Raw genomic sequence first — 22059 nt, forward strand, 5'->3', positions numbered from 1 at the left:
CAAATATATTACATGACCTTATGGCTTTTGGCAACTCATCGCAGATGTTCTTTTAAATGTGCCTTTCACTGTGTCTACATTGTGACCAGATTTCCTGGTCCCTCCGTGTACACACATTTTTTGACACAAGTCACTTGTCAATGATTTTAGAGGGCAGTATAATGATGATTTACATGGTTTCACATTGTCCAGATTCGTCTACACAAGATATCTAAACACAATGGGTCCCAGACTACCTCCAGAAGTGGTCAGGAAAATCTGATCACAATCAGATCACAATGCGTCTTTTAATCTGAGCACAAATGAATGTGGACAAGATCAGGACAAAGGACGCAAGTTGGAACCAAAGCTGCGTTTAGTATGTTTTTACGTTCTGGAACGTCCAATTGAATGGAAACGGTGCTGTACTGATCGACCAATTGAAAAATGGGGAGAGATTAGGTTGTGGGCTGGGGAACGCTGTCAGCATGGCCAATGTCCTTTAAATATGCACTCACTGCTTCAAGCCACACCTTGCCACACCCACCAAATGACAGCACACATACCTCACAGTATTTTCAGAAACGTACAAGAAGGTTTTGGGGAAACATGTACAAACCGTTCCACAATGTAGCAAACGTTCAAGCAAACTAAACGCACCTCAGGTATAAATGAGGCTGAAGAAACCAATACACAATCCACTTAATCCAAATCAGTTGACATTCTTGCATCCAGTTTTAAATAATTACCTTTTATTGATTTGAAACAATTACAATTAAGCACAGTCAGAAGGATTAACCAAAATAAACACATCATGTGATTGAATCAAGCTATATAAACAAGTATCAGACAAATGAGGTCACATGATTACATATGTCCAGATCACACAGTGCAAGGCAGTAAATGTCTGCTCCACTTAAAGGAGCAATCAGCAGTTGAAACAATAACAAAGCACTCCATGCCACTGTTTTGGCAAAAAGCTGAGGGAGGGGCTGGAGAAATTGTTACCACTCTCAAATTCATAGACATAGCTATGGAGGCTACGCAGTGTTTGTTTACATTTGTTGGCGTGAAGCAAACTTATTTGGGGGGTTTTGATGGGGTATGACAGTGGAACTAAGCTGAAGAGGCATTTATAAGTTACATTCTTCAATAATCAATGGGTCATATCATGAATGTTTATGTCCGAAAATGGATGTAGCAACTTTAACATAATAGAGGAAAGTTCAGCAAGGGAATATAGAGTGTGTGGCCAGGGGCCAGGGGCCAGTGTCCAAACAGAAAGCATTTATTGGGGAGTGGGAGTGCAAGTTAGTGAAAGACTGAATTTCAATTCCCAAAACAGTAAAAGCATTGCAGAGGCAACTTTTATTGGGAAAATACACATTCAATATGTAGTTGTGGTGATTGTCTTCTGGTATGGATAAACTGTAAATGGGTTTTTTCTATCAGGCAAAGATTAAGTCCATTTTAGTAGAGGTCCTTGCCACGTCATTAAGGTACTATATTCTAAGAACTCTTACCCACTCAACGGCACAGGTGTGTAAACACACACACACACACATGCGTGCACACACACTTATACCATTGATATCAAATGTATGTTATGAGTTTCAGGGCTGCATCCAAAACGTTAACCATTCATTAATGGGTATGATTTCATGTCATATACATTCATTACATACTGTATAGTATATACATTTCTCCAGTTAATTTATCACTTACAGTGAGCATGTATCTACAGAGAGAAAGAGAGAGAAAGAAAGAGAGCGAGAGAAAGAGAGAGTGAGAGAAAGAGATAAAAATGTTCAGAATGTCTCCAACGACATTCTGTATTCAGTTCCACTTTCAATTTACAGTCAACATCGTATTTGTACATTTCGTACAGTAGCTGTCTATTCAGAACGATTCTCTCTTCATAGCTTTTCTGTCACCTGGATGAGTGTGTGTCATTGTCCTCAGTGTGTGTGTGTGTGTGTTTGTTTGTGTGCAGCCAGGAAGTGGCGAGGGTGTAGGTGTACTACGCTGCATATCTCTTTCATTACGCGCCTTACAGCAACTCCCTGTCGTGTACCACACATACACACTATTTACATGTGTACTCATGTGTTCATGCACATCTACATGTGCCCTTTGACCTTTCTGTTGATCTGACTTCATAACCGGGGGAAGCAGGGTCCTTGTTGGCAAATGGGAAACTACAGTGCAAGTCACCTCTATTGAGAATGAAATTGCTTTCTCTCTGCCCTCCTCCCATCTCTCTCTCTCTCTTTCCCTGTCCTCAGCTCTCTACCCTATTCACTAGTGCACTGTAACACACCAAGTCTGTGACAGCTATATTTCTATTACAATATCTCCCTGTGGCTTTTAAATGTTTCATATTTTTTTTTTAGGAAACACAAAGATCAGAATTCAAAAGCAACCACACGAGAAAATTTGACTTACGAAATGTTTAAAATACAGACTCATCCAAAGTAAAGTAGAAGAAAAAGCATTGGAAACGGAGAATTGTCAGCTTAGAATATAAATATTAGTCTATATAACAGGGGTCTGAATTTGTAAGGCTATGTGAGCACAGTAGTAAGGTTCAGAGAGACTGCTCGTCGTAGACACGCATCGGGAGCGTTTTTTCTTCTCTCTTTAAACAAAATGCTGTCATTGTGGTTGTGTCAAACTAGCTAGTAGCATTAGCATCTATGCAACATTAGCATACAGCTAACTTTAGATGTGGTATTCCTCTTTTAGGATCCCTTCAGCTGAAATGTATGACTTTAGTTGTTTAGTGATTGTCATTAGTTAATTAACTGTGATATTACATAATGAGTAAACCAGTATGAATTTTAATTACAAGTTAATTAACAAGTAACTAATTAGCATGTCTTTAGCATAAGATCGTTTTTTGGAACTTGATATGGAATTATTCAGAATGAATCAGCTTTCTGTAAGAACTGTAAATCAATACAGTGCATCTCTGTTCAACAACTCTAGTGCATCATTGCCTGAATATAAACTGCAGATGAATCAGGTCTCTGACAATCGTTTTCCTTGAATTTCTCTTAGAATGATTACGTCCTGCACAGTGATGAATCATCTTCAAATGTAAATCACATTTCAATCTCTGAAGGGTGAGTGAATCAACTCAGTGCATTTCTCTACAACTGAATCACTCTTGGTGGTGAATTGAATTAATCCAGTCCATACTGTAGTTAGATCTGAGGTCTGAAATGGCTGAGACCGGGACCTCAGTAATTGGCACTTTGGGGGCAAGAAGGGTGATCTCTCTCTCTCTCTCTCTCTTGCTTCCCTCTGCCTTTCTCACACTTTATCTCTCTAACATGTGGACACCCACACACACCTCCTCTCTTCCCTCTTGTCAAAAACACTAACACACACACACAAATGTGTGCCCTCCTCAAGCGCACGCCCTCTTGGCGTGCAGCATCTCGATGAGCAGGTTGTTGCAGGGCACCTCTCCACTCAGGTGCTTGTAGCAGAGGTAGTCCTCGGCCTGTGCCGACAAGGCCTTGAGCTCAGGCAGGCGCATCAGCAGCCGGCTGAACTTGTCCAGGTGCTGGGGGTAAGCACACATGGTGTACTCCAGCAGAGCCCCGTTCACCTGCTCCTGGACGCCCTCCACGAATGCCTGGCTCTCCAGTAGCTTCACATCTGAGGGGAGAAAAGACAGAAAGTTAATTTTTTTACCCTAAACGCACAATTTGTAACTTTAAGTGCTGCTCTTGAACGTGTTTGAAAATGACATATTGTGACTTATATTAATATTGTGACTTGAGGTGGCATGTGGAAGCATGACAAACAGTGGCCATCAATCCTTTGATTGAAACCCAGACATTATCTTAGTGAAAACATGGATCCAACTGTGCATGTCTGCCTGTCAGTCTTTCTTTGTTTCTGTGCATGCTCGAGAGTATCTCAAGCATTTCCATGGCGATGTGCACCCAGCACAAGGATATGTTGTACTATAGAGATACTAGCTAACATAAGTCTGTTTACGTGGGCTGTTATGTATAGAAGAACACACGAGCATAGCTCCAGCACTAGCTTGGCTAAGAGAGGGACAACAGCTTGCCGTCTTCCCAGATGAGGCTCCTTTCCTGGGGTTCAGCATGAGAGCACCTTGGGGGGAGCCCCTCACAATTGAATCAAACGTTGTCGATAATATTTTCAATACGGCTCAAAGGTGAAGAAAAATTGCCCCTACAAATATTACCGAATTGCCTGAGGAAGAAAGAGATGAACGAATGACGACACACAGAGAGAGATGAGAGAGTGAGCGAGCGAGGGAGATGGAGAGAGAGAGAGGGAGGCAGAAAACAGACATAAGCCACTCAGAACCCACACAAAGATCCACACTCTGCGCAAACGCCGGGGCCCTCTCAAGCACTCTTATTATTAAAAGCAGCTTTTGTTCACGGTGGGCTAGCTCTAAATTGCTACCGCTTAGGGGAATGTAGATGATAAAAGGCCATTTTCCCATCTACCGAGCACAGCGGATTCTGGCCTAGTGTCTGTCTGGAGAAAAACCGATGTGGGGGTCAATCCATTAAGCCTTCTTTGAGCGTGGTGCGCAACAAGGGCGACGCTCGTTGCCTTTGTAAACATAGCCTATTCAGAGCAGCCTAATTCGAATTAAGCCCATAACCTGTGCAAAGCGCCACTCCATTGAGACGAATCATTTAGCCTCTTAGAGCCATAAAGGGGACAAACTGCCAATATGCTCAAATCCCCCAAATATATACCGACATATTAGCGCGCCATCCTTCTTTTGACAAATGAATTGCTTTGGATCAAACTCAAATCGAAGGAATTGCCAGTTATGTTTCAAAATGTGATGAATGAGGTGAGGTTGAGAAGCCGTTGTGGGGCATTTAATTTACAACACCAATTACTTTCATTTAAGCTCATGCTTATTTGATTTCAGTAATTCAACCTAATTTAAGCACATGACCATTTGATTTCACTAATTCAATGTCATTTAAGCACATGATTTCACTAATTCTCCAACAGTTCTCATTAAAAACATCTGTAACTCAATTACACCTAACAATTGTACCAAATGAGAGAACAAAAAAATATTGTATGAATTTCACATTTAATAGACCCTTTTCCAGTACACGCACAGATGTTCACGACTCTTGGCGGCAATAAGAAAGCCATCACCATCTGCACCCATTCAACATAGCCTAGATTTACGTTTTTATTACTTCTAAACAAAAGAAAAATATTTAACTCTCACACGCTTACAATGATATTTTGATTCTTGCTTTAACAGTTGTTAAGATTATATTTGGTTGGGATATTTGCAAAATAACTATTTTGGATGCAGCAGTTGGTAGCTAGAATGCTAACGCTCATTGATATAGGCAGTAGCAAAAGCTAGCCAAAGAGCCATTTTACAGATTGAAATATAAGTGCTTTTTTAAGTGTAATGCAGTTGATATGCGAAGAGGACTAGCATCATATTAAGCTGGACTTTCATATGAGCCTTAAAATCCCATTGTAAACCAAAAGTAGTATGAAATACACTCATAAGCAACATGTAAATACAGTTTTTTTTTTGCTTGCGTTCTGTAAGAACTCGTTTGTGTTCTGCCACCAACTTTTTATTTTATTTTATCTTTATTTTACAAGGCAAGTCAGTTAAGAACAAATTCTTATTTTCAATGACGGCCTAGGAACAGTGGGTTAACTGCCTGTTCAGGGGAAGAACGACAGATTTGTACCTTGTCAGCTCGGGGATTTGAACTTGCAACCTTTCGGTTACTAGTCCAACGCTCTAACCACTAGGCTACCCTGCTGCCCCATTGCCCTTGTGCGGCAATAATTGCAAACACAGAAAGGGGTCTATATGACTGTGCCAAGAGACACACAGTAAACAAGAGACAACATGGGAATTCCAGAGAATTGCTTATTATTGTTTCAAAGTGTATTGAAACTTTGTGAAGATGCACTTTAAACCAGGTTGGACTTGACACTACTTATTGGTCCACGGATGGTGAATATTGAGTTAATATGTCTTCAGAAAGTATTCACACCTCTGGACTTTTCCCACATTTTGTTGTGTTACAGCCTGAATTTGTCACTGGCTTACTTACACACGACACCCCAGAATGTCAAAGTGGAATTGTGTTATTATAATAGTTTATTTAGTTCATTAAAAATGAAAAGCCGAAATTCTTGGGTCAATAAATATTCAACCCCTTTGTTATGGCTAAATAAGTTCAGGGGTCAAAATGTGCTTAACATTTTGCATGGACTCTGTGTGCAATAATAGTGTTTAACATGATTTATGAATGACTATCTCATCGCTGTACCCCAAACATACAATTATCTGTAAGGTCCCTTAGTAGAGCAGTGAATTTCAAACACAGATTCAACCACAAAGAACATGGAGGTTTTTCCAATGACTCGCAAAGGGCACCTATTTGTAGATGGGTCAACATTTTAAAAAGGCAGGCATTGAATATCCGTTTGATAATGAGTAAGGTATTAATTATACGTTGGATGGTGTATCAAAACACCCAGTCAATACAAAGATACAGGCGTCCTTCTCAACTCAGTTGCCAGAGAAAAAGGAAAACGCTCAGGGATTTCACCACAAGGCCAATGTTGACTTTAAAACAGTTACAGAGTTTAATGTCTCTAATAGCAGAAAACATAGGGTGGATCATCAACATTGTTATTACTCAACAATTACTCACCTAAATGACAGAGTGAAAAGAAGGAAGCCTGTACAGAATAAAGAATATTCCAAAACATGCATCCTGTTTGCAACAAGTCACTAAATTAATACTGCAAAAAAACGTGGCAAAGCAATTCACTTTTTGTCCTGAATATAGTGTTATGTTTGGGGCAAATCCAATACAACACATTACTGAGTACGACTCTCCACATTTTCAAGCATAGTGGTAGCTGCAACATGTTGTGGGTATGCTTGTAATTGTTCAGGTCTGGGGAAGTTTTCAGGATAAAAAAATAAACGGAATGGAGCTAAGCACAGGCAAAATCCAAGAAGAAAACCTGGTTTAGTCTGCTTTCCACCAGCCACTGGGAGATGAATTCACCTTTCAGCAGGACAATTAACTAAAACGCAAAGCAAAATCTACACTGGAATTGCTTACCAAGAACACAATAAATGTTCCTGAGTGGCTGAGTTACAGTTTTGACATAAATATACTTGAAAATCTATGGCAAGACCTGAAAATGGTTGCGTTGCAATTATCAACAACCAATTTGACACAGCTTGAACATTGTTGAAAAGAATAATGGGCAAATATTGCAATCCAGGTGTGGAAAGCTCTTAGAGACCTATCCAGAAAGGGGTGTGAATGAGTTATTTCTGTATTTCATTTTTAATAAATAAATATGGAGAATGGTCCATGCTATCCACGTTCCTTGGGACTTCCCAACACTGACGTTACCCCATTGAAGATTACATTTAAAATGGTTAAGGTTAAGTTTTAGAGTTGGAATGTCCCAATGATCCCCGATAGCATTAACTTATAGAGAACCCATGGCTGATCTCCCACTCGCAGGGGTCAAAGAGGAGAAGGAACTTAATGGCGATTGGGCCACAGACCTTAATATAAAGTTAACATTTTCAACTATATTTTCAACCCTTAATTAGGAGAGAATTATTTGTTATGGGGATATCCAGCTCCCCATGGTGGTCCCCTGTACATGCAATTGAATCTCCCACTCACCGGGGTTGAAGAGGATGAGGAACTTGAAGCAGGCAATTTCTCTGCGGTCCGCCTGTAGGGTCTGTAGTTTCTCAACTAGCTCCTGTCCTCTCTGCACCAGGCTTGTGAGAGTGGCTCCTGCCTGGGACGCTATGGACGCCAGCTCCACCTAGACCACAACATACAAATGCATGAGTTTCAACATAGGAACTTTCCTCAATTTGTTTTAGCTCTGGTCTCATTAAAGGTACTCAGTGATATGCGTTTACCATGAGGAGAAGTGTGACTGACTTCCAACTTCTGTGCGTGCATGTGTGATGATGATGCTTGGTGATCATTGCACTCACCTCCTGCCCTGTGACCAGTAGCACGCTGCCCTCCTTGCCGTGTTGGACTTGCCTGGAGATGAAGTCCAACACCAGCAGCTCGCTCCAGCAGTTGTGAAGCAGCTTCATCTGATCTCCTACCTGATAGAAGACAGAAGGAATCCATTCAAACACACATATTTGGGGTGTGTTCCAAATACACAGATTCCCGTGCTTTTGAATCCCCATGGCTTTGCTACATAACAAGGTAACACACTTAAAATGGTTTGGTTAAAATGACAACACCCAAAGTAAGTAAAAACATTTGCTAAACTAAAGTGAACCATCCCTTTAACTATAAATGAACTTAATGTGGTTAACCAGAAGTAGTAGTAATGCACCATTACAGATAGGGGCAAACAGTTGTAATGAAAGCCCATGGCCAGACTGATGTTGTGAAGTGAAACAGAGAAAATTCAGATTAGTTCCCAGGCTACATAAAAAGGTTAACCAAACAATGGTGGGTGCATTCACAGTAAACATGGGGCCAGTGTCACCTTATAAAATACAATTTATACAGTATAATCCAGAAAACCTTTCTGATATGACAAAAGATTATTGTAGTCTGCTTTTTGTGGCATAGTCAAGCTATGGATTATGAATTATCCATTATCCGTTATCCACTATCCATTTCCTGAGTAGAAGTTGCATTTTGGGTAAATGTTACAAACAACTACAAACCCAGAGAACAGCAACACTGTACAGACAAAATCAATATTCATTGCAATACAGCTTAACAACCAGCCTATCTCACTCATCACATGACCTGAGTGCGAGCATGCTTGTTTGACAAACGTTGACATTCTTTGAATATCAGTTGTCAACCATTTTATGGAAATTCACAAGCCAGGGACAAAAGCATGTCAACATCACCAAAGATACCTAGATATAGTATATGAACAGAGACCCATCAAGACATGGCCCCATTTAGTCTGGATTTTCTGTTGCCATGGCAAATGGATGCTATTAACCACCAAGTCGAGCTCTGTCACCACGAGGTCAGTTTTCATTTATTTGCTGTAGCACAGCGAGTTCTTTAACACAAATACCAGACCAGATTCAATACACACTTCAGGAATTGCACAACAAACCATTGACACACAGCAATGTGAATGCAACAGAATATGTTGGGGTTTTTCATTGGGAATACAGTGTACACCATAAAGACTGTGCCATCCTACTGCTATTCCCCCATCTGCACCTATTGAAAATGTCAAGTACCTCAGAATTTTGATGGATTTTCTTTCTTCTCTCTCCATCTCCCAGCTCTCACTCGCCATGGGTGAGTCCGTGAACTATTTCTAACAGTCAATGGTGAATACCACTCTAGCATTTAATATGAAGTGTATACTGCCTATTGTACAACCATTGAGGTGCCGGTTTAGGTAAAAGTATTGTGAGTGTGGAAAAAAAGATAATCTGAATTCTTGAAAGTGATTATTTTGTACTATTAACCAACATACTGAACAACATGTTTTATATTTTTGTCTTGATACACAGCTAAACTAGAGCAGCTGTTATGAGTGCATATGGTGCAATGCTAATGTCCACCTGGCTCATTCTATTGCTATAGCATGCCATGCTAGCAAGTCATTACACCTGGTAAATAAGGTAGAAGTTCCTTCCGGAAGCCATTCTACTGTGAGGGGATTGACACACACCTGTCCAACACAGACGTAGACACAAAGACCTGGAAACTACCCATCAACACGTGGTGAAGAGAGTCAATAAGCTAATGTATGCCACATCCACCATCCCACACAAACACACACATACCACGCAGCCCAGCTTAGTGCTGGCATGAAAAACACATGGTAACCCATCTCCAGATATTGCCGTTTGTTACCAGCATAGCACCAGCGTACCAGCGTAGCACCAGCCTAGCACTGTTGAGTAAATTTGCATGCACACTAATAATTCTATATTAAACTGATAATGGGAGTAGGGTAAGTATGGCATTAGTCATGTAAACACCTTACTCTGATTATCTTAATGGTCGTTAAGGTCTTAATCAAAGTAAGCATACGGCGACTAAAACACCTAGATTTTTTACCAATATTTAGATTTATTAGGACATGTAAACAGCAGTGTATTTGTTCTAGCATGAGCAGCGCGAGCCTCTCGCTTTAGTGAAGTGAGTTCAGAAAATGGAAAAGTATGCATCTTAGAGATAGAGTTTAAATGTGAAAACTATATGTCTGAACTCAGATTCAAATAGGCTTCATATTTATAATACTATTATAATATGGTTAAATGTGAATATAATAATAAGTGGTAGAACGTTTATTTTGATTGGCATTTTTGGCAATTATCAAAGTTCTATCAGGTAGCCAGATTTCAGATGTGTCCACGTAAACAGGATTATTAGGGAAATCTTTCTTGTTGCAAAACATGTAAATGTTTAAATCAAACTACTATATTAATCTTACTATCCACAATAATCATAGTAAAATGGGGCAGAAGTTAGCCTAGTGGTTAGAATGTTGGACTAGTAACCGGAAGGTTGCAAGATCCAATCCCTGAGCTGACAAGGTAAAAATCTGTCGTTCTGCCCCTGAACAAGGCAGTTAACCCACTGTTCCTAAGCCGTCGTCGAAAATAAGAATTTGCTCTTAACTGACTTACCTAGTTAAATAAAGGTTTAAAAAATGTGCATGTAAACATACTTATTGACTGGAAGGAATATAATATATTTCAATGCATTTTAGTATGATCATTGCAATTTCAATCATTTGAAATATCTCCTTTTGTATGTGTGCATGTGTAAAGCTACTGGAGCTGTTGCCAGATAATTTTATGTTAATTTCTCTAACATAACCTGCCTCCAACGTCCTTTTAGAGAAGGCGTATTTCTGTCTGTAATGAAGCCCTTTTGTGGGGGAAAACTCATTCGGATTGGCTGGGCCTGGCTCCCCAGTGCAACCTTGCCCAGTCATGTGAAATCAATAGATTAGGGCCTAATGCATTTATTTAAATTGACTGATTTCCTTATATGAACTGTAACTCAGTAAAATCTTAGAAATTGTTGCATGTTGAATTTATAGTTTTGTTCAGTATATTAAATAATGATTATGTATTATATAGTATAGTGATTATGTATTATATAGTATAGTGATTGGATAACAAATATCACAATTGAAATGATTTATTAGACATATATGATGACCATCAGATAATATGTATATCACACAGCTTATTTAGTAGCTTTCTCTCATCTTAGATCAAACAAACTTTCAGAAGTCTAGCTGTCGACTGATAAGAAGAAGACGCCAATTAATGATCACTTTTAAAAACACTGAAATAGATTTTATAACGATTTGACTACGCAGAAAGCTGTAAAAATCTCAAATAAAACTTGATCTTTTACAAATACTGTCTATCCCTCCACATGGAAAACCCAAACACATGAACTAAACACTCTGGAGTACACATTCCACTCTTATCTACTGCAAGGAATGCCTTCAGTACCGGCAAAAATAACTGGGGACTTCTTGGCAAATAGTCCTGTTATTCATAGTCAAATGGTTTTATGTCTTAGTGCTCCTCCTACAGAAAGTGAAAGTTGACTTTGGCTCGTAGGTTCTTGTGATGAAGCTTTTCACATTACATGAAGGTAGTTTGTGCTACACCTCTTATTTAGTGTTATTTACTCTGTATATACTGTATCTACTATATGATACAGGACAACAAAGGCAAAGGGTATTATATATAAATGAATCTAAAACAATGTAATGTGTTATAAATTGAATACAGTAATATAATTGCTGTTGTCTGCTTCAGCCGTGAAAGGAAAGCCATACCATACCAACATGTTTAACTGACCTTAAGAACAATAAGCCACACTAAACTGTTAACTATTCAAGTATTAATAAACACCCAGACCCTGAAAAATAAAACATTTCATCCATCAGCCTTTGTACTGCTCTAAACCTTATCAAACCAAACAATGCTTCCATTGTGGTGAAAATATTGAAAGTCGGGACATGGTATTGCTTTATACAGCACTTTAAGAGGGTTCATTTCCTTTACATCAGCATAAAACTCAAGTGTTTTATTTTAGGAGAGATGAACACCGACCTCGACCTAACCAGGTTAAATCACTGCAAGTACGCTATTACCATTCATCACTATCACACACACACACGCTCCCACACACTGGCACTCACACACACACACACACACACATGCTCCTACACACTGGCACTCACACACACACATACAAATAAAATATCCTCCCTAACTCACTCTAAATTAGTTCAGTCAACATTACCGTGAACCTTGGGAGAAGGATAATAAGCAGATTGAGGCATAATTCAATCATTTGAAATATAATGCTGCTTTATAAAAGATCTCTCAAAGATCTCCTCTCCTGACAACACTGTTCCATTCTGCCTCTCAGGATGGCCAAGAAGGGTCGACTTCATAAAATCTCTTCCAGATAGGAATGGATGAAGGTCAGACTGAAATGAATAGTGTTGGGTGACATACGGAACTACAGTGAAGAGATTGCCCTTTCCTGGCTCCTCTCCTCAATGTGTGAACCGAATGGCAGCGATGTGCGCCCACACAGTCCCTGCTGCAACTAGCATGCACCCGGTGCTCAAGTAGCTACAACGTGTCAGAGCATCTGTTTGTTCACCGCTGATAGTCGGTAGCCCGAGTCACGCCTGACCAGAATGGGTCTTGAGGAGAGCATTGCGGGAGGGCAGCGGTTGAAGCTAAGTCAATTAGCCGTTCACCTCATGGTAGCATTACACAGAGCGAAAATCGATGGATTAGCCAGTTAGCTTGAATAAACACTCACAAATAGTGTGCTACAATTCAATGGTGTGTAAAGAATTCTAAAGTGGGATATGACTTATTAAGGTCAATTATAGCATGCCCATTATGAGGTTGTGTGGAGTTATTTCAGAATATATAGTAAAGTTCAGACCTCTCTCATAATGTCACTACTCTATGTCACCATAGTGACATACACTACCGTTCAAAAGTTTGGGGTCACTTAGAAATGTCCTTGTTTTTGAAAGAAACACAATTTTTTGTCCATTAAAAAATAACATCAAATTGATCAGCAATACAGTGTAGACATTGTTAACGTCGTAAATGACTATTGTAGCTGGAAACGGCATATTATGGAATATCTCCATAGGCGTACAGAGGCCCATTATCAGCAACCATCACTCCTGTGTTCCAATGGCACGTTGTGTTAGCTAATTGAAGTTTATAATTTTAAAAGGCTAATTGATCATTAGAAAACCCTTTTGCAATTATGCTAGCACAGCTGAAAACTGTTGTCTGATTAAAGAAGCATTAAAACTGGCTTTCTTTAGACTAGTAGAGTATCTGGAGCATCAACATTTTGTGGGTTTGATTACAGGCTCAAAATGTCCAGAAACAAAGATCTTTCTTCTGAAACTCGTCAGTCTATTCTTGTTCTGAGAAATTAAGGCTATTCCATGTGAAAGATTGCCAAGAAACTGAAGGTCTCGTACAACGCTGTGTACTACTCCCTTCACAAAACAGCGCAAACTGGCTCTGACCAGAATAGACAGAGGAGTGGGAGGCCCCGGTGCACAACTGAGCAAGAGGACAAGTACATTAGAGTGTCGAGTTTGAGAAACAGACGCCTCACAAGTCCTGAACTGGCAGCTTCATTAAATAGTACCTGCAAAACACCAGCCTCAATGTCAACAGTGAAGAGGTGACTCCGGGATGCTGGCCTTCTAGGTAGTTGCAAAGAAAAAGCCGTCTCTCAGACTGGCCAATAAAAAGAAAAGATTAAGACGGACAAAAGAACACAGACACTGGACAGAGGAACTCTGCCTAGAAGGCCAGTCTAACAGTATTTGGTTTCAAAAGTTAAATTTCATATATTGTGCAAACTTCACAATTTTCTTGTTATTTTAAATTACAGATAGCCAGGGGCGTGCTCCAACACTCAGACATCATTTACATGTGTGTTTAGAGCCCGCCAGAACAAAGGTAGTTGGGATGATCAGGGATGTTCTCTTGGTATGTGCGTGAATTGGACCATTTTCCCGTCCTGCTAGGCATTGAAAATTTAACGAGTACTTTTGGGTGTCAAGGAAAATGTATGGAGTAAAAGGTTTTTAAAAAATATTTAGGAATGTAGTGAAGTAAGTGTTGTCAAAAATATAAATAGTAATGTACAGATAACCCAAAAACTACTTAAGTAGTACTTTAAAGTATTTTTACATCACTGCATATAACTAATATGTCAATGGTACAATGGGTTAAATGGTTAAAAGTCACTATTAAAAGTCACTACAATGGTTAAAATGGTTAAAAGTCACTATTAAAAGTCACTACAATGGTTAAATGGTTAAAAGTCACTATTAAAAGTCACTACAATGGTTAAAATGGTTAAACGTCACTATTAAAAGTCACTACAATGGTTAAATGGTTAAAAGTCACTATTAAAAGTCACTACAATGGTTAAAATGGTTAAAAGTCACTATTAAAAGTCACTACAATGGTTAAAATGGTTAAAAGTCACTATTAAAAGTCACTACAATGGTTAAATGGTTAAAAGTCACTATTAAAAGTCACTACAATGGTTAAAATGGTTAAAAGTCACTATTAAAATCACTACAATGGTTAAAATGATTAAAAGTCACTATTAAAAGTCACCACAATGGTTAAAAGTCACTATTGTTTTTACATATTCATTGGAGACCGTGTTACACAGTTACATGTAGGTGGCTACTGTAATGCTACGGCTAACTTGTTGATGCTGCTTGGTGGAATACCCCCTGGGCTGTGTGTGTTGAAAAAAAAAGCCATCACTCTGCTCTTTCAATTGTCATGGATACGGATGTGCTTCCTTGATTCCACCTGTCATCGTCTTTTCATCATGGTGGACACTTCTGCAGTAGGAAGTCCCAAATAAACAGCAGAATAATGTGTGAGAGACGTGTGCATGGCTGTCCATGCATAAAATGGTAAATGTTGACAGTGTATGTGTGTGTATGTGTGTGTATATGCAAATGTGGGTGCGCTTGTGTGTATCCCAATGTTATTGCATTGGCAATTTCAACTCAGTTCAGGAATTGGTTATCATTTTCATTGTTGAGTTTTTCCCAATTCATCACTTGAATTTCAATTCACATCCTGATATAGGGAACTCACAGCAATAAACAAAAACTGATACAATAACATATGTCATATGCCTTGGGAAAATATAACATTATGTATCCTCCATGTTGTGATTCTCACAGGCCCCACTCAGGCAAATAATAAATATTAGACTACGGGCTCCACACAATTTGAAACCTTTAAACCAGAAAGGGCTTTTGTCAGCCTTAACTGTACAAAAGGTCTTACCTTGAAGCCTGACGAAGACCTTTGTGGTTGAAACATTGCTAATAAAACGTTAGGAGCATCAAAACAGTGGGAAGGTTTTTTTGTCTTATTTTCACGTCATTTTGTACCCTGTGGAGGTTTGTTGGATGTGTACAGCACTTTTGAACTAATAGATTATTTTTTCCTGAAAAAAATTATAAGGACAGCATATCATCTACAGTCTAAACCATCTCTGAGAAATTTGGAGGTTTCCAAATGATTAACAACTTTACTTGGTATGACAACAGATGATTGACTCTTGGTTCCCTACCTTGAGCTCCTTGAAGAAGATGCAGCTTCGGGCCCACTCCACGATGGAGAAGAGCGTCTGGTCAGCCATGTGACACATTAGGCTGAAGGGGCTGAGTCTCTCCTGACCCTTGCCCCCCTGCTCCTGCTGAAGGTGAGCAGCGATCTTACTCTGCACCTGCAGCTCGTCCGGGTCACATCGCAGAAACTCCAGCACCAGCTGAGGCACCCCGGGGACCTGCGGAGAGCCCGGTCCAGAGTATACCTGCTCCGGGTAGGTGTAGCTGCCCACTACCGAGTCTGGGGAGCTTGTGTAGTGGTCCGGGTACTCGGACTTGATCGCCCTGCTGGGGAAAGAGGCGTACTGGTACTGGGGGGGTAAGGGTGCATGGGGGGGGAGTCCAGGCATAGCCATGCCCAGTGAGGGGGGTCCGTAGAGGCTGCGGTCGTAGTCTGTGGGGGCTATGGGGGTCGTGGTGGTGTGGAGGATGCCCTTGGGGAGCGGGTGGAGGCCCGGGAGACTGCCGGTGAAGGTGTAGTCTGTCTGGGTGTCAGGGGACAGCATCGGAGGGGTAGTCTCCATCTTGAGGCCAGTGGCTCGAATCAACGCTTTCTTCTGCTGCTTGAGGGCTCGGTCACGCTTGTACATGGGGCCAAACTTATTCCGGCCTCCTCGCATGCGATCGGCTCGGACAGCTGATGGAATGAGAGCAAGATCGAACGCCATTACTGTTATTCCATTCATTACTAGCATTCACTATGCAGAGGTTTATGTTAGCGTGTGAGAGTTCTTGGTGTAGCAATCAAAATGTGAACCAAAAATAAACTAATAGAGCAAACTTTTTGTAGATTGAATGTATATATTTGAAGATATGGATTAAATCCATTGTAAAGTACATTTACTTTCCAGGGATAAACAAAAAAGTTAGTTCTCATTTTGTTATTATTCTGAATCCCAAAATAACTTTAAAGTGCATTTACAGAGCTTGCATTCAAGCTTGTTGTTTCATAATGATTTAATGACATATGAAGAATAACCTCACCCAAAGCTCTTCTAATTACTCAGTCATATTAGAAAACGTACTGTTCATACACGTTTTAGCAAAGACTACTGAAATAGTTTACCCAGAGGTAGATTTAAAAATATATATATAATTCCATAGCTAATATGCCAATGTTGATACAGCAATTAAAACACAAACATTGGCAAAAATATATATGCAACAACTGACAAACTATACTTATAATATAGCTCATTTTTCTTACGTTTCATTAATTAAAGACGAATATTTAACAAAATCTTTTTGATAATAAGCCTACCAACAGACAGGCTATAATGCAGCCTGTGGAAGCCTACTGTTGTAAAATAAAATATATCACCAACACAAAGAGGTAGATATGCAATTTCATCAGATATCGAATCTGATTTATAGCCCCCCAAAAATATACAACAAGTAGACTTTAAATATATGAATTTTAAAATCTGACTGCATGCCATGTTAAACTAAAATATGAACTAAATTAATCAAATAAAAAGGATCTTACCTTCTAATCGCATTCCAACATTCAAGCATTTCTGAAACCGACAAAATGGACACCGTTTCCTCTGAGTTTTGTCAATTTTACAATCCTGGTTTTCTGCACATGTATACCTCTTATTATTTTGAACCGTTCTTTTGAAGAAACCCTGTGTGAGAGAGAGTTCATATAGACACGCCTATTAACAAAATAGCCAAGTTCAGATCATCATCAATGCTGCATTAAAATTAATACAAAAACGAAAATAATATTAATACATTTTAATTAATAAAAACGATAACGAATTTCTTGAGGGATATCATCTTGACGTAAATAAAAATACTTGTATAAAAATCAATGATTGCGTCTTTTGCAGCCTACCTTACAGCTTTCACATGTCAGTAGTCCATAGTGGTATCCCGACACCTTATCGCCACAAACAGGACATAGCTCTTCCAAATCGACATCATAAGTGTACTCCATTCCGGTCAACGGAACACCTGGGAATGCACATGCCGGTGAGCAACAGGTAGTTTACAAATAAATCACTGTATTTAAAAATAGATAGAAACTTGATCTGTATCACCAGTATTCTGTCTTACATGTAGGCCTATCAATTGTGTGTATTTCCACTAATAGGCCTAAATATTGGAAACATTGTCATATTTCATAACAATTAACGGCATTTCTTTGCTTGTATTTTGGATGTGTGTAGCCTTATGTGCATAAACCAAATTATCGGCAAACATGTAGCCTGTCCTATTTCAGGAGAAAAGGCTAATTAAAACCTGATTACAATCTTTAATAAATCAAAGGGCAGGTATGCATATTCGAGCAATCTAATATTGTAAGAATGATTTTGTATCCCCAATAATTTGATCCATCAGATTTTGACCCTAGGCCTACGAAATTATGCACCGAAATGACGCACATGTAGCAAAGCTACATCATTTATGAACATGCATATTTTCAAATGAGCATCAAAACAAATACTTTACCAGCATTTACATAATTATTTTAAATCACCGCACTAAATTAAACGTTAATTGTTGAATGATGACAATCGGAAAGCCGCAAAAGTAGTCTACATAAGCAGGCCATACCTGTTGGATCCCCAGCGTTATATTGGCTTGAACGGTAGTATTCGGTGTCCGTTCTCCTCTTGGCTAGAACGGTAGTAGGCTATTCAGTGTCAGTTTGGATATGCATCCACGGAGAAACGACTTCGAAACACGCGCTGTTGCTCTAACTTTATGAAATGAATAGGCCCACCCCGCAGGAATGATGATGGAGGAAGGAGCAGTGAGCAGCTCCCTACAATAACTGACTTTGCCTGATCGAGACCTACCATGTGCATGCCCACGGACAGACATACCCTCCTCATATTTACAGATTGTGAGGGTGGATCTGATTGGAAGGCATGTCACGCTGGTGAGGTAAGCGACGGGAGACACCTCCTATCTGCTTGGCAAAAGTAGGTCTATAGAGTGACAGACATGTGGAGGGATGACACTCTATAGATAAGTATTAGTGGCTTAATAAAAATTATAATGATTTTAGATTATACTTTAATCGTGAGCTAACCAATATCACAAGAACCGTAGGCTACTTATTGATTTTGCCACTAAAATTACTAAAACTAGCATAACCAAAATAGGCCTAATTATATGACGCTATTTGGTAATAGGCCTACTGTCTTTTGTGGCCTCATATTTTGCATGCCAAACCAATAAAATATATACCGTTGTATTACTATCGAATAATATAGGCCTACAATATGAATAAATAATCACTTATCATCCGTCTTTGATTAAATAAAATGTAAAATGTAAATAACAACACGGGACGTATAAAGGGAAGACTATGGGCTGGGAATACAGACCGCGCACTGAACATAATGGGCGATGAAGCAATGGAGCCAGATCACACCGTGCAGTCCTGCCTAATCCATTATTGGAAAAGCGATCCGAAACGGAACCATTATTCAAATGTATTCACCTTGCACATGATTAATAGCTGAAAATACTTACTTTGGAACTTCAGATGGTATATTTACTGATGTTGTTTAGATTTATTCAATAAACATGATATATGTGCTGCTCAGACATGAACAAAACAAACAAAGCAACAACTTTTGGTTTAGAGTTGGATTAAAAATGAGCGGGCGCTCAAGACTCGATAACTACGTTTCTCCTGCATCTCGGGTTCAGCCTGGATACGTTTTGATTGGACTCCGTGCTCATGTGACATTGACTTTGGATAACGCTTTAGTTTTTTCTTCTTACCGTGACCTCACGGATAATCTTTCAAATGCTGTTAAAAACTGTTTTCACAACTGCAACTTTCTCTATAGCCTATTATTTTAACTGTGATGTAAAATATTACATGACTAAATAGCCTAAATCCTATTAAATTCAAAGGACTTTCTGTCAAGGGCACACACACTAATCAACGAGAAAATAAGATATCAGATTGACCTGCCATGTGCTTTTCAACTCAACATATAAGTGTAATTTATTTTTTAAACTTTCCATAAATTAATTCCATAATCTTCAGTCTTGAATTACAATTAATGTTAGCCTATACCCCAGAATGTTGAGTGATAGTAGGCCTAATTATATTATTTTATTGTTGTTGCATATATGAGTACATTTAATACAGGCTAATAAACGGTTGACTGCACATATTATGTCTGACTCTGGCTTTAATCAATAGTCTACGTAGAGATACTAGCTCACTCCTTATCATGCATTTATTGTGTCTTTTGTCATAACTTGAGCATGCCTGACTAAGTCCTTGGAAACTGGAACATTTGAGAAATTACATTCACGAAATATTTGCCAGCAGTATTATGTACAGCCTCCTCACCTGGAAATTGTAATTTTAGAATATTTCTCATATTAATGGTGACGTTTTTTTTATTGTGTTAGATATAGTCCTCGTAAACTGGAAATCAGCGTCGTGGATGAGCTTAATAATGTCCTTGTGTAAAATCGAATCCACATTCAACCATTGTGCATAGCCCACTAGGCCTAAAGACACTAATCCGTTAGTATAGCCTATGTGGCCGATATCTCTTTGCAGAGGAGCACAAAATGATTTCGTGAATAATGAAACATATAATGACGCAATAGATGAGACTTGAACAGTGATTTCTTAGCGCTGTCTAGCGTCAACTTGTTACATGGATTTCTCAAGTCACTAACTATAAGAATACTATAATACATTTATTATAAGTCAAACGATAATTAAAAATAGATAGGCTTATAACAACAGCCGAAACATCTCAAGCAGCAAAGTGCACCATACAATGCCATATTTTAGTGATGGAACGGTATGCGCATCTCAATCTGTTGCTGCACAGATGCATTCATACAATACGAAGAGGCTCCATATGGTAGTATTCCCAGCTCTTTGTACATCACCAACAGAGGCGTGCACCACACACACACACGCACACGCACGCACACACACACACACACACACACACACACACACACACACACACACACACACACACACACACACACACACACACCCGCACGCACGCACACACACACAAGTGTAGAATCATGTGCATAAATCAATCAGCCTAGCAGATTGTCCCTAACATTTTTTGGTTATTTTAGGATTATTGTTGTTCCTCATTGATGTTCCTTATTTATTAAAGCAATATTAAGAGCCGTGAAAGTGATTACTGGTTATTGGTAAATAATAATACATTATATATTGAATATATTATACTATATTTTATTTATGTAATAATAATATTAGGGCTATTATTGTAAATTAATTATTTACACTGTCTTTATTAACGTTGTTCATATTTATTGTCCTCAAAGAGGAAATCAAATCTATCGGAAATGGCATGGACCTTAACCTCTGAGGATTAGAGGGGGGTCTGCAAAAACACATGTGCACGCATTGTGAGTGTAGAAGGGTGGAGCAAGACATATAGCCATTTGGACGAGCCTCCCTATCTATAAATCAGAGAAAATAGATAATCTGGTGTTTATATTTTGGGATGGATTTTGTTTTGTGACTGTGCTGTGGCTACAGTTAGGGCCGGACGGGCCGAAGACACGCTCTGTCTCTCTGCCAGAGACGTATTTGTAAAATAAATAAAGAAGAGATTTGTGGCTGGGCCAATGTTTAGACTTCGTATTTTTTTGTTTTTATGCCATCCTCAGCTTTTCTTTTCGTGTCACTGTCGAAAAAAGGGGAGCACCGTAACATTTATTATTATAGCATAGATGCTGACGAATAGGCTACCTTAGTGAGTGTAGCCATCATAGTTATCTGGATATTGAAGTAAATTGCAAACCAAACATTGCATAAATCCTAAAGCCTAGTCATTTGCATATTCAATACGTTTGTGTAATTCAAAAATTATTCTGAGGTGAAACTAACAAAAGACGTTGAAGCTACAGCCGACGCCTTAACTGACAGTCTTGTCCTAAAATCACGTGTCAATTTGTGCCATGACTGTCTGAAGAGCAACACTGCCGTTATTGTTAGTCCTCTATGCCATGCAAGGTAATAGGGAAATTAAACAGCCGCCTACGGCATAATATTTCTTCAGTGAACTTCGCTTTGTGCCCAGCAACAGAGAGATACATAGAGGTTTTGACAAGGTCAACCTCTATTGTACACCTTTGAATAAGCTACTTCGATTTTCTTCTCTCTTGAGTAGGCTAGGCCCTGTGGTTATTCTGATTGATCAATCTATCCAGGACAAGTTTACATAAGAGTTGAGAAATATGACACATAGGTCAAATAAATGTCTATTCCACGTTGGTTCAACATAATTTAATTGAAATGGTGTGGAAATCCCGTTGATTCAACCTGTGTGTGCCCAGTGGAGTGGCCTATAGGCCTGTCCTGTG

At 39.2% G+C, this 22059-nt stretch overlaps 1 protein-coding gene across 1 annotated transcript; it reads right to left on the reverse strand.

Moving 5' to 3' along the window:
- Positions 1-711: 711 nt before the first annotated feature.
- nr5a1b (nuclear receptor subfamily 5, group A, member 1b) lies at positions 712-18538 on the reverse strand. Its single transcript, XM_064943404.1, has 7 exons — positions 18277-18538; positions 17555-17673; positions 17201-17342; positions 15678-16351; positions 8027-8146; positions 7701-7848; positions 712-3645 (listed from the first exon to the last, which is right to left on the reverse strand). Exons 2-7 carry the CDS (start codon positions 17654-17656, stop codon positions 3392-3394), a joined length of 1440 nt encoding a protein of 479 aa, XP_064799476.1. The 5' UTR covers positions 17657-17673; positions 18277-18538; the 3' UTR covers positions 712-3391.
- Between the last annotated feature and the right edge of the window lie 3521 nt (positions 18539-22059).

The sequence above is a fragment of the Oncorhynchus masou genome, chromosome 28 (assembly GCF_036934945.1).
Source record: "Oncorhynchus masou masou isolate Uvic2021 chromosome 28, UVic_Omas_1.1, whole genome shotgun sequence".
NCBI classification, from domain to species: Eukaryota; Metazoa; Chordata; class Actinopteri; order Salmoniformes; family Salmonidae; genus Oncorhynchus; species Oncorhynchus masou.

Bases quoted from the DNA above. Each gene is read 5' to 3' on its own strand.
- nr5a1b (XM_064943404.1), bottom strand. From the start codon at position 17,656: ATGGAGTACACTTATGATGTCGATTTGGAAGAGCTATGTCCTGTTTGT. The intron at 16,352-17,200 runs GTAAGATCCTTT...TCATTCCATCAG, and splicing joins TGTTGGAATGCGATTAGAAG to CTGTCCGAGCCGATCGCATG. The intron at 3,646-7,700 runs GTGAGTGGGAGA...TTCTCCCCTCAG, and splicing joins CCTCATCCTCTTCAACCCCG to ATGTGAAGCTACTGGAGAGC.